The following is a 12,201-nucleotide window of genomic DNA, read 5'->3' as shown; positions in this document are numbered from 1 at the left end:
CGTGGTGAATTTGAATCTATTGTTCCAAGTGAGCATAGAGGTAGTCCGTGGCAATTAAGTGACTATGGAAACCTAACTTCACCTTTGCAATGGCGATAGCATGAGTTTCCCAAGTGCTATTAGTCAAGAATCTCAAAGTGGCCTTTCTTGATATATCCAACGTTAGCATGACTTGTCCAATGTAATTTAGGGCGTTTTAACTTGCGCGTGGCAGAGGACAGGGTTAGGAATAACTTACATATATATTTACATGTTTTTTTTTGAGGCCTTGCAAACAAATACCCCTAAGGCCTTGGAATGCTGCAGGCCCTCAAAATTTAGGGCAACCGTGGGTAGACAGGACGGCGGGCACTGCCCATCTCTCTATCTCTCTCTCTCGCTGTGCGCGTGTGTCCATGACCATGACGTCTTCAGAAATCGGTGCCGCCCAGCATCCTCCTCCGCCCAGCGTGCCGTCGCCCGGACAACAACCACCACAAGAAGAACAAGCGGACGAGGCTTCCAACCTCGCCGTGCCGACCTCCGAAGCTGAGGCCTCGTGCAGGGCAATCCGTTCCAGCTTCCCATCACAGGTCAGTAACCCTAGCCGTGGCCTTAACCCCAACGCTAGCTGACCCTGACCTAAACCCTAATCCTGTGCGCTGATCTTGTCGCCTATCGCCTAATTTTCGTCTTTGATCTTCCTTTTCTTCCCCTTCTCTCTTTCACTCTCGTACACAAAACATTTCCCTGATTTTTTTAAATCAATTTTGCCAATCTTTTTCCTGACGATGCTGTGAGTAAATCTGAGTACAAAACAATAACTAGCTTATGAACATATTATGCATATATACTTGTGTGTGTGTGCGTGTGTGTGTTTCCAGGCAAACACTTTTGCACAACGCAACGTTTGTGTGCATGCATGTATGTGTATCTTTGCGTATGTATGTGTAAGTGTTCAACAGTTAAAACACATTAGTAGGTCTTAATTCTTGCTTGCTATGTATGTATGTCCTCATGTTAAACTGTCAAACACAGCTTTAATTAGTTTCGTGTTAATGAATTTGAATCAAGCAAACCTCTCACACACGTATATGGCTATTCAAGGCCTAACACTCTTGGTGTTAGTCTGTGGTGATATGTTGTTGCTGGATAATTATAGCCTCTTGCAGAGGTGTAAACGTAGGTTGCTTCTTATAGTCTTTTCCTTCCCCTTTTCTGGCAAGAAGATGCAGAATGGTGACACTGCCATTGAGGTTGCAAAGGGGTCGGAGAGCTTGACTTCGGGCGATAAGCATTTCAGAGGAGCATGGAAAGATGAATGGGTTGTCTCTTTGATACACCTGAGAGGCTCCATGGATGATGAGTTCATGAAACCTCAGAAATCAGGTATTGACATGTGGTCCAGAGTGTCCACCCAAATAACCGAAGCCCATGACGACTTTGACAAGAACAGCGAAAGCTGCAGAAAGAAGTGGCAGAGAGTCTACAAGTCATTTAAAGACAACAAGGCACTAATTGCAGCACCTGGTGGTGATAAGCAGATGTCATGCAAGTGGTTTGATTTGGTGGATCATTACATGCATGATCATGTAGACCGCAACGGTAATGCCATTGGTAGTGATGAGCCAGTGCCCATGGAGGAGGTGACACACACGGATTCTGCACTTATTGCCTATGTGGATACAGGTGTGAGTGGTTACCATGGTGCACATAGCACTAAAGCCAATGTGAAACGAGCACGGAGAGATCAAAAGATTAAGGAGTCACTGTCTCAGATGGTTGAAACATGGAGAGAGTCGCTGGAAGTGCTGAAAGATTCAGAGGCTAAGAGACTTGAGATTCTTCAAAGGTTGAGCACCACAATGACAGGACTTCTTGATATATTAAGGAAGTAATTGGTTGGTGCTTTTTCATATGCCATTGAACGGTAGCTGGTGTCCATTTACTTGTAGATATGACAATGCTACTCCCCTTGTTTTGTTATCTGGCATGTGTTCGGTTGTGTATTTTATTGGCATGCTCTGGTATTTTGTGAGAGAGGGAAAGGGGGGCGGGCGGGTGCGTGTTGGCGGTGAGTGTGGTGGTGTGTCATAGTCCTCATGGCAGCATTCTTTGGTTACCATAGTGTGCATCTCACTAAAGCCAATGTGAAACGAGCACGGAGAGAGAAAAAAATCTCAGATAGCTGGAGCCGGTGGGTGTAGCAAAGGAGTCAAAGGCTAAGAGACTTTGACCCAAAGAGTCTGAGACCAAACAAAGAGTTACAGTAGTTCCATGAGATAATTCGATCATGTAAAGACAGAGAGAGAGAGAGAGGGGTTTCTATACCATACGTGGAATGCTAACTAAGGTTGTTTTGAGACGGGTGTTTGTAGACAAAAAATGTAGGGCTGTGGTTGGTTGTGGAACAGTTGTGACTGAGGCAGGCATGGCAATTAGGCTTGATGGATGTAAGTTTAAATTGAGAACGTGAGGTGGGTCTCTTGGCTAGCATGGAAAGATGGGGAGGCTGAGGTTTCTCAGGAGGTTCCACTTTTCACTGTTTGCTTCTGTGTTCATGCTGTCCGGGCTAGCTATGGCACACATGGTAGGCCACCAAAGCGGATAGGCAAAAGATAAAAGTGGCTGCTTCCAAATGGGATGGGTTAAGGACAAAAGTATCCTAACACTATTTCTTCCGTAGCTTGCCATGGTAGTGGGCTACCACATTCGATATGGGTGGGTTTTATGGCAACCCTGCATTGGGGAAAGTGTGTTTTCCTCTTTGGTTTTTGTTAAGTTTGAGAGAGAACCTCAACTTTTCATTGATATATAAAGAGGAAATTTGTGTGTATACCTCAAATCCCAACGTCTGCCATAATTTGCTTCCTACATGACAAAGACTCCAAGCAGTATTCACGTCGTAATCGGAATTTGAACCCATGACCTAGCTGGTAAAACAAAGCCATTTGTTGCAATCCTAGATTCACATGTAAAAAGTGAGATACTGATAATTGTGCTTGTGAAAGGAGAGTCCCCACCCAGGCACAACGCTAGAACTTAAGAGCAATTGATTGAAGCACCTCTACTGCATGACACCAGTGGCTTTTAAACTTCCACAAATTATAATAAGGCCTTGTGTATGTCAAAATTGTGCTGGCGAGTAAATGCATTTTTTGATGGAAGTTTTATTTGTCATTCATTCTTCGTCACCATGCTCATGCTAGGCGAGTATATATCATGTAGCTTGACAAATAATGTGAGATCATTGTGTACGTAGTGTTCTTTCTATGATCCATAGCAGTTGTGGTGATTGTAGCAACATCTCGAAATGTCCATATGTTATCCGCGTCGTAGGTTAGCATGGTTTCACCTGCTAAGGTGTTTTGCCATGTTACTTGCTCAAATGGGTACTTATCTTTTGTAAGACGACGTTGGAACATGTAAAGCGGCCTTAACATTAGCTTAATGTAAAATAGTGAAAGTTTGAAGGATTTTGCATGCATACTTGTTTAAAATTAGTAAAAGTGATCGGATCATTTTTAAGTTTGGCGGAGCCTAGTGTGAAAACTTGTCACTTGTATATAAGTCAATTTTGGCACTAAGCAATACACATTTATTTCCTTGCAAAGGAATACTTGGGAGCTCTTCTCCCTCTAGTCTTACTTACATGTAAGCTATTGAATCTTGCTTGCTTGATGGAAGCATGCTAGATAGGTTTGTTTATAGGTTTTCAGTAGCTTCTTTTCTATCCATTTTTTGTGAGACACACTGCGAAGGCCAATCTTTACTTGCCTCCATTTAGGCAAACAGAGAGCTCTTCCTTTATTTCTTTAGCAAATGAGCATTTTGGTGTGACAACGAAGTGAGGACGTGACGAATGAGTTAGCGTTTCCACATCAGGGAGTTGCATTGCGACTGAAACTATTCAGACTTAACTTGAATGAATCAACGCTTTTTTCCTAATTGAATCAGGTATAGCCGTTGATCTATTCATCAGAGAAGTCTTCAGGCTTTCAATTAACTACTCAAGTTCTAAGCGTATTCCTATTGATCAATTTTATTATTAAAACTCTACTGATTCCAGCCTCATCCGGCCCATGGGTTAGCCAACCGCCCAACCACTGGAATTGGTAGAACCAGGCAAGTACTCACACCTATAATTGAATGCCTTTCTTAACTTTTGCTTTAGAATACAGATACGCACACACTCCTCTTTAAACTTTAACTTTTAAAACAATCCATTGACAAACAATTATTGGTTATAAATGTCATAACTCAAAATTTCCATTCAACCCTTGTTTCTCACAAAACAGTATCACTCTGGACTCTCCGTTAAGCAGATCAGCAAAGCGAGATCCAGTAATAGATTACAATAATTTTCTCATCATCATACATATATATATATCTTCCACGACATACGCATGGGTGTCCTAAGCACCGCGAACCCGTGCATCGCCTGGTCAGAACCCTCCAAGATCCTCCTTAGGTGTCCTGGCACTCAGGGACCGCTTCGTCGGCCCTCGCCCATCGTACCGGAAGCACACCATTTTTCACCATGGTCAAGACCTGGGCGGGTTTTTTGTCGCGTGAGCCGTCCTTTGAACACAGCTGTTGCAACCGAGCTTCCCTTAGAAAAACACATATACCAAATGCTTCCTCCACTAGCATTCTGGCGTAAGACAGTCCTTTAAGAAAACGGGGTTTCTATGCAAGTTTTTAGTTTTGATTTTCTTTTGAATACAATGAGTATATCTTAATTTCGTATCCCAAGACTTCTAGATCACAGGCCTGGATTCCCAAGTAGAATTCTGTAATCTTGATCCTCGGATCAAAATCAAAAGTCTCAATTTAATTTCAGATTCGTGGGTGATTTGATTGAATATTCCTAAACTGGTCAATTCGTCTTTTCTTGAAACTGACGAAGGAGATTAAGTCGTGGTCATAGTCTAATTCAGGGTTCGATTCTGGAAAGGTTCTCCCTGAAATATCTTTCTCAAAGGGTATTATATCAATTACTACTTTACTGAATTTCATTCATAGAGTATTTTGCTTAACTAAATTCAAAACTAAACACGTATTCCTATGAGGAGTAAATTAATCATTTATCTAAAATTCTGACTTCGATAGATCTTCTGAATTTTCTCATTACCATCCTAGAGAATATGAAACAGTAGAATTATCCTTCACAGAGTATTTACTTATTCATTTACCAATATTCATGGGATTTAAACAATGATTAAAGAGAACTCTCGTTTTGATATTAAAAAAAATGTATGCATATATTTATGCATAAAATCCAACTTCTATGCAAATAACACTTTTATATAAAAGAAAATCTTTTTATGCATCTATTTATGCATAAAAGTCAATTTTGATAAAAATAACACTTTTATAATAAAATTTATAATAAAAAAATCTTTTATGCATCTATTTATGCATAAAAATCAATAACACTTTTATAATTAAAAAAAATCTTTTATGCATCTATTTATGCATAAAAATCAATATTGATGAAAGTAACACTTTTATAAAAAAAATTTCTTTTATATATAAAAATCAATATTGATGAAAGTAACACTTTTATAAAGAAAATCTTTTATGCATCTATTTATGCATAAAAATCAATTTTGGTGAAAGTAACACTTTTATAATAAAAAAATTCTTTTATGCATCTATTTATGTATAAAATCAATATTGGTGAAAGTAACACTTTTATAATTAAAAAATATCCAATATACATCTTTCTATACATAGAATTTAATTTTTTGAAAATAACACTATTATAATAAAAATATTTCTACTATGCATTTTTTTATGCCTAGAATGAAAATAACACTTTTAGAATACACAAACAGTGGGGATTACTCTTTTTGAATAATAAAAGATAAAACTTATTTCACAAAATTTAAGAAAAATTTACCATAACCTCCTTTGTATGGCTGACCATTTTTCAATTTTTCCTATCCTTAAGTCACTTAAAAATTATCCCCAAATGGTTTAAAGCATTCTAAACTAATCAAATTTCACTTTTAAAAGAGAAATAATATGAAAAGTTTAATTCCAACAATTAGATTACTTATCTAGGATAAAGAAAGGCTGAATTTAAGAATGAGAGAGGGAGAAAGTCTTTCCAACAAGGCATAGCATCATTTTACATTTCATAGAAATCAAAAATTAAAAAAGAATAAAGAAAAAGTAGGATTTCTAGCTTACATGAATTTCTTTCCTTTGGCTTGATGGTTTGAGGGATCTACTCTTGTTTGCAACAAGAGTGGACACCAATTCTTTAGAAGAGGGAATGGTTAAAAACTAATGAATTATTAAGAAATTCACAGTTTTTGGCTCTGGGGAGGAGTAGAGTAACAGTGCATAAACAAAGGGGGAGGCTTCTATTTATAGGAAAAAGTGAGCTTCTAACCAAGCAAACTGATTGAATTTTCCAAATCAGTTTGGTCAATTTTTGACCATTTTTGGGTCCAGTTTAGCTTACTTTTTGGAACTAGACTTGAATTAAGAGAGAGGAGAGATGAAATATCTCAATATTTGAGAATTTAAAACTCCACCACACATGTGAAATAGGCACCTCCTTCATGAGGGGGAATGTCAAAGGTTCATTTTTTTAGTATTTCCTTTGGTCCTTAGTCCACTCTTCATCTTATGTGAGTATTTACTCATTTTGGGGGGGATTTTCTTTATTTCTTCTATTTATCTCCTCCCTACATTTGGATGAATCTAATTGGTCCCTCAAAAGCTTAATTTAAAATTTTTTGAAAATCTGGACTCCTATGATAAGGCCTTTTGAGCAGATTATAATTGATTTCTAATGCACCTTCTGAAAATCTTTTTGAACTTCTGTTTTCGGGGAAATTTATTTTAATAAGAAGAGATATTTTTCCATCCAAAAATATCTAAAATCTGAATAATCTCTCTCTAGAATATTTTCTCTCTCTAGGCAAAAAACAGGTAGAAACAAGATCTTTTATATTTCTGAAGAGGGATTTGATTACAGGGGAAGATACTGGACATCTTGAGGAGCTAGGGATGAATCTTACATTCTCTCCCACTTGAAAAACGTGAGATATCCTCATCTTGCAAACTGGAGGTAATCTCACAATAGTTCGGCTTCTTTCTCCCAGGTGGCATCTTTAAAAGGATAGAACTTCCATTTGACCAAGAATTCTCTCAGAATTTTGTTCCTGAGAACCTTTTCTCGAACATTAAGAATTTCTTCAGGTTGGACTTCCATCTGCCCTTGGGTTGAAGAAGTTAAGATTTCATCATCAAGCACATGATTCGAGCTTGGTATATACTTTTTAAGAAGATTGACATGAAATACATTATGTACTTTGAGATGAGGAGGTAGAAGAAGCTCGCAGGCTAAGTCACCTACTTTCTTTGTGATCAGATATAGTCCACAATATCTGGGAGATAACTTCTTGTACTTCCCAAGAGATAGGGAACTTCTTTTGGGGCATACTCGAATGAAGACCATGTCTGCTTCTTCGAATTTTTGTCTGTCCTCTTCTTATCTACATACTGCTTCTGTCTATCCTAGTGGGCAGCTTTTATATCTTTGGCGAATTGTTTGCATCTGCTGCTCCATGTCGTCAAGCATCTGTCTGGACATCTCGACCCTAATCAATGGGTCGGACCAAGTTAATGGAGTTAAGCAATCTTGTCCATATAGAGCTTTGAAAGGGCTCATCCCAATACCTCAGTGATAAGAAGCATTGTAGGCGAATTCGACTAGGTGGTGCAGATAACTTAGCCACTTCTTGGGTTCCCTGCCACACAGCATGACCGAAGTATATCTTCGATTACTTGGTTCACCCTTTCAGTTTGACCATCGGTCTCGGGGTGGTAAGCTGTGCTGAGATCCAAGAAGGTTCCTGCTGATTCAAAAAAGGCAATCCAGAATCTTGACGTGAACTTGGGATCTCGATCACTTACTATTCTGCTGGGGGTAGGCCATGCAATCTGAAGATTTCCTTGAGGAACATTCTGGCCACATCCATTGCAGTGTAGGTTTCTTTTACTAGAATTAGATGGGCAACTTTGGTTAGTCTATCAACTACCACGAAGATGGAGATGTAACCTGATTGCACTGAAAGGTAATCAGGTAATAAAATCCATATTGATACATTCCCACTTCATCTGGGGGATGTATAATGGATGTAACTTTCCAAGCATTTTTACTCTCTTGGCCTTGACTTTCTGACAGGTCAGTCCTTTTTTAGACGAGGCCAAAAGAAGCTTTTCTTCACAGACATGTAGGTTTTGATGAAACCTGGATGTCCTGCAGTAAGGCTATCATGGGCTTCATTCAAAATTTGACCCTTAGTTCTCTCATCATTGGGAATGCATAGCCTGCGATTATAATGCATAATTCCATCATCCAGGCTGTACCCTTGAACTCGGTTCAACTCCTGTGGAGTTTTGCTTTCCTGCATAAGTAGGGTAGAAATAGGGCCAAAGAATCTATCTTGCATGATCTTCTCTCTTGATTCAATAATCAAGGGATTTGACACTACACTAATTGCAAGCAAGGAGGCTTTTCTGCTGAGGGCATCTGTTACCACATTTTCTTTGCTTGGGCGTGTTACTTGATTTCAAAATCAAATTCCTGCAGGGTCTGCACCCACCGTCTTTGGCGCATGTTGAGATCCTTCTGAGTGAAGATCCACTTTAAGCTCTGATGATCTGTCATCAAAGTGAATCTTTGACCAAGTAGGTAATGTCTCCACAACTTCAGGGCATATACTACTGAAAGTAGTTCCAGGTCATGGACATCATAATTTCTCTCATGCGTTCTGAGTTTTCGAGATTCATAGGCCACTGTATGACCTTCCTGCATGAGTGCACCTCCCAGGGCAAAACCACTGGCATCAGTTACTACCTCAAAGGGTAGAGAGAAATCTGGCAACTTCAAAATGGGATTGGTTACCAAGGCGGGCGGTCTTGGCAGACCATTGAAACGGGATATTCTTCTTGAGAAGATTATTGAAACGGGATATTCTTCTTGAGAAGATTAGTCAGGGGGGAAGCTAGAGAGCATACTTTGGTATAAAAATTCTATACCAACCAGTCAATCCCAAGAATCCTCTGACTTCTTTCATTGACTTTGGTTCAGGCCAATCTGTGACTGCTTGGACTTTCGCGAAATCTGGAGAACTTCCATCTTTGGATACCAGAAAGCCCAAGTATTCAACATGGCTGGCAGAGAAAGTGCATTTGCTCTTTTTTGCAAAGAGTTGGTGCTTCCTTAGAATCTCAAGAACTTTTCTGACATGAGCTTCATGGTCAGCTACATTCTTTGAGTAAATCAGAATATCATCAAAGAAAACAAGAACAAAATCATCCAAGTATTCTCTGAGAACGTCCTGCATTAAGCGATTGAATGTAGCTAGGGCATTTGTCAATCCAAATGGCATGACAGTGAATTCATAATACCCATACCAAATATTGATAGCTGTCTTCAGGATATCTTGCTCATTAATCTTGATCTGATAATACCATGATTTGAGATCTATCTTTGTGAAGATCTGGGCTCCACTTAGCCTGTCCAGAAGCTCATCAATTCTGGGGATAGGATACTTATTCTTAACTGTCAGCTGATTGAGACCTCTGTAGTCCACACAGAGTCTTAGCGTTCCATCTTTCTTTTTTTGAAAGAGAGAACTGACGCACCCCAAGGTGAAACACTGGGTCTTACAAACCCTTGCTCTAGTAGCTGTCTAAGCTGTTCCTTAAGTTCTATGGCTTTAGGAACTGGCATTTTGTACGTGTGCACGCCGCAGGGCTACTGGCTGAGCTCCAGGGATCAATTCTATCACATGATCTACTTCCCAAATTGGAGGCATCTCTGATAATTCTGCTCAGAATAAATCATCATATTCATTTAACCATTCAAGTTCTTTAGCTTTTAACTTTGTGTCTACTGGATTCATTTTGACAACATAAATGATCTGCTTCTTTCTAAGTCCTTGAAAGGTTTTCTATGTTTTGTGGAAGGGATGCTAGTATAGATATCATCGAAACATATCACATCTAGTATTTTTTTTCTCGTTTTCTATGTTTTGTGGAAGGGATGCTAGTATAGATATCATCGAAACATATCACATCTAGTTAACACTTCACTAACGTCATGTGCCTTCTGGTATACAATGCATCATGCAATTGTTTATATGATAGATGATAGGTTGCATGATATTCATATTTGGATTACTAGAAGAAAGGCAAGGAGGGCGGAGATCCTACAAGAGTTGAACCTTCAACTAGAGTTACCAAAGAGGTAAATTTAATGTAGTAGCAGATGCGTTGAGTTGTATGCCAATGGTGAATGCGTTAAGCTTCACCATATTCAAGAACAAGTTCTTGGATTCACTATGTGGTTTGTGTGAGCATGATCCATATTATTCAAAGGTTTGGCTTGATGTGCGTGTACGTACTTGGTGTACGTACTTGGTGTACGTACTTGGTGTACATTGCCTTCCTTGTCGGATAGAAGTGCTAATCCAGAGCAATTAGCCAAGGTTTCTGCAAGAAGAAGAGGGAGTTCTAGTAGTCTAGAGAGACTAGACGGGTCTCTTGGGTTATGTACTGAGATATGAAGCGCTCGAGGGTGGACCCTTCGACATTGTTTCAAATGGGGATGATAAAGTTCATCGGGAGGAAAGGTTTAGGAACTTTTCGATTGACGACAGATATTTGCTTTACAAAGATAGAGTTTGTGTACCAACTATTGGTGACTTTCGACGCCAAATTCTTATTAAAAGTCACGATCTTGCTGGAGTTTTGGTCATCCCAGGATACAAAAGACCTATGCACTAGTTAAAAGAAAATTATATTGGCCTAGTTTGTTCAAGGACATGCAAGACTTCGTACTGAAATGCAAGAAGTGCCAAGTAAATAAGCATGAGTATCTCAAAATAGGAGGTTTGCTCCACCCATTGTATATTCTCAAAGGAAAATGTGAGAGTGTTTCTATGGATCTTATCACTGGGTTATCTAAAACGAGTCAAGGATATGATTCGGTTTGGGTGGTGGTAGATAGGTTGAGTAAAATGGCCAAGTTTATTACTACTATTGTAAGATTCCTCCCCAGCCCCTCAAGATGTCCAGTATCTTCCCCTGTAATCAAATCCCTCTTCAGAAATATAAAAGATCTTGTTTCTACCTGTTTTTGCCTAGAGAGAGATTATTCAGATTTTAGATATTTTTGGAAGGAAAAATATCTCTTCTTATAAAAATGCATTCCCCCGAAACAGAAGTTCAAAAAGATTTTCAGAAGGTGCATTAGAAATCAATTATAAACTATTCAAAAGGCCTTATCCTAGGGGTCCAGATTTTTAAAAAAAATTTAAGTAAGGTTTTGAGAGGCCAATCAGATTTATCCAAATGTAGGGAGAAGATAAATAGAAGAAATAAAGAAAATCCCCCCCAAAATGAGTAAATACTCACATAAGATGAAGAGTGGACTAAGGACCAAAGGAAATACTAAAAAAATGAACCTTTGACATTCCCCCTTATGAAGAAGGTGCCTATTTCACATATGTGGTAGAGTTTTAAATTCTCAAATATTGAGATATTTCATCTCTCCTCTCTCTTAATTCAAGTCTAGTTCCAAAAAGTAAGCTAAACTGGCCCAAAAATGGTCAAAAATTGACCAAACTGATCTGGAAAATTCTAGAATCAGTTTGCTTGGTTAGAAGCTCACTTTTTTCTATAAATAGAAGCCTCCCCCTTTGTAGAAACTTAATAGTTTTTTATGCACTGTTACTCTACTCATCCCCAAAGCCAAAAACTGTGAATTTATTAATAATTCATTAGTTTTTAACCATTCCCTCTTCTAAAGAATTGCTGCCCACTCTTGTTGCAAACAAGAGTAGATCCCTCAAACCATCAAGCCAAAGGAAAGCTCTCAGAAACTCATGTAAGCTAGAAATCCTACTTTTTCTTTATTTTTTTTAATGGTTTTCTAATTTTTATTTTCTTTGAAATGTAAAATGATACAGGGCCAAATCGCCAATTCTCCGTCATCCATACTCCAGCTGAGTATCAGGGTAAGCCTTTTAAGCTTTTAATTGATTCAGGCAGTACTCATTCTTTCATTTCCCCACGATGCTTACGTAAGCTAGTCTTAGAATAGAAATCAGGGAAACCTATGCAAGTTTAATTGGCCAGTGGGAAGATTCTTTTCACTCACCTTAAGAGACAAATCGTATTCAGTTCAATCTA

General features: G+C 38.7%; 1 protein-coding gene across 1 annotated transcript; it reads left to right on the top strand.

The window, feature by feature from the left end:
- Nucleotides 1–285: 285 nt before the first annotated feature.
- Nucleotides 286–1,973, top strand: LOC147629485 (uncharacterized). Its single transcript, XM_086812742.1, has 2 exons — nucleotides 286–572; nucleotides 1,209–1,973. The coding sequence occupies exons 1-2, from the start codon at nucleotides 396–398 to the stop codon at nucleotides 1,875–1,877; spliced, it is 846 nt and encodes a 281-aa protein (XP_086668868.1). The 5' UTR covers nucleotides 286–395; the 3' UTR covers nucleotides 1,878–1,973.
- Nucleotides 1,974–12,201: the final 10,228 nt, after the last annotated feature.

Source organism: Cibotium barometz, chromosome 18 (genome assembly GCF_041138505.1).
Source record: "Cibotium barometz isolate CiBa-2024 chromosome 18, ASM4113850v1, whole genome shotgun sequence".
Taxonomy (NCBI): Eukaryota; Viridiplantae; Streptophyta; class Polypodiopsida; order Cyatheales; family Cibotiaceae; genus Cibotium; species Cibotium barometz.
Note: the sequence above shows the minus strand (reverse complement) of the source record. Positions and strands in the feature narration are given on the sequence as shown.

Coding starts and splice junctions, on each gene's coding strand:
- LOC147629485 (XM_086812742.1), top strand. CDS start 396: ATGACCATGACGTCTTCAGAAATCGGTGCCGCCCAGCATCCTCCTCCG. Junction 573..1,208: donor GTTCCAGCTTCCCATCACAG/GTCAGTAACCCT, acceptor TCTGGCAAGAAG/ATGCAGAATGGTGACACTGC.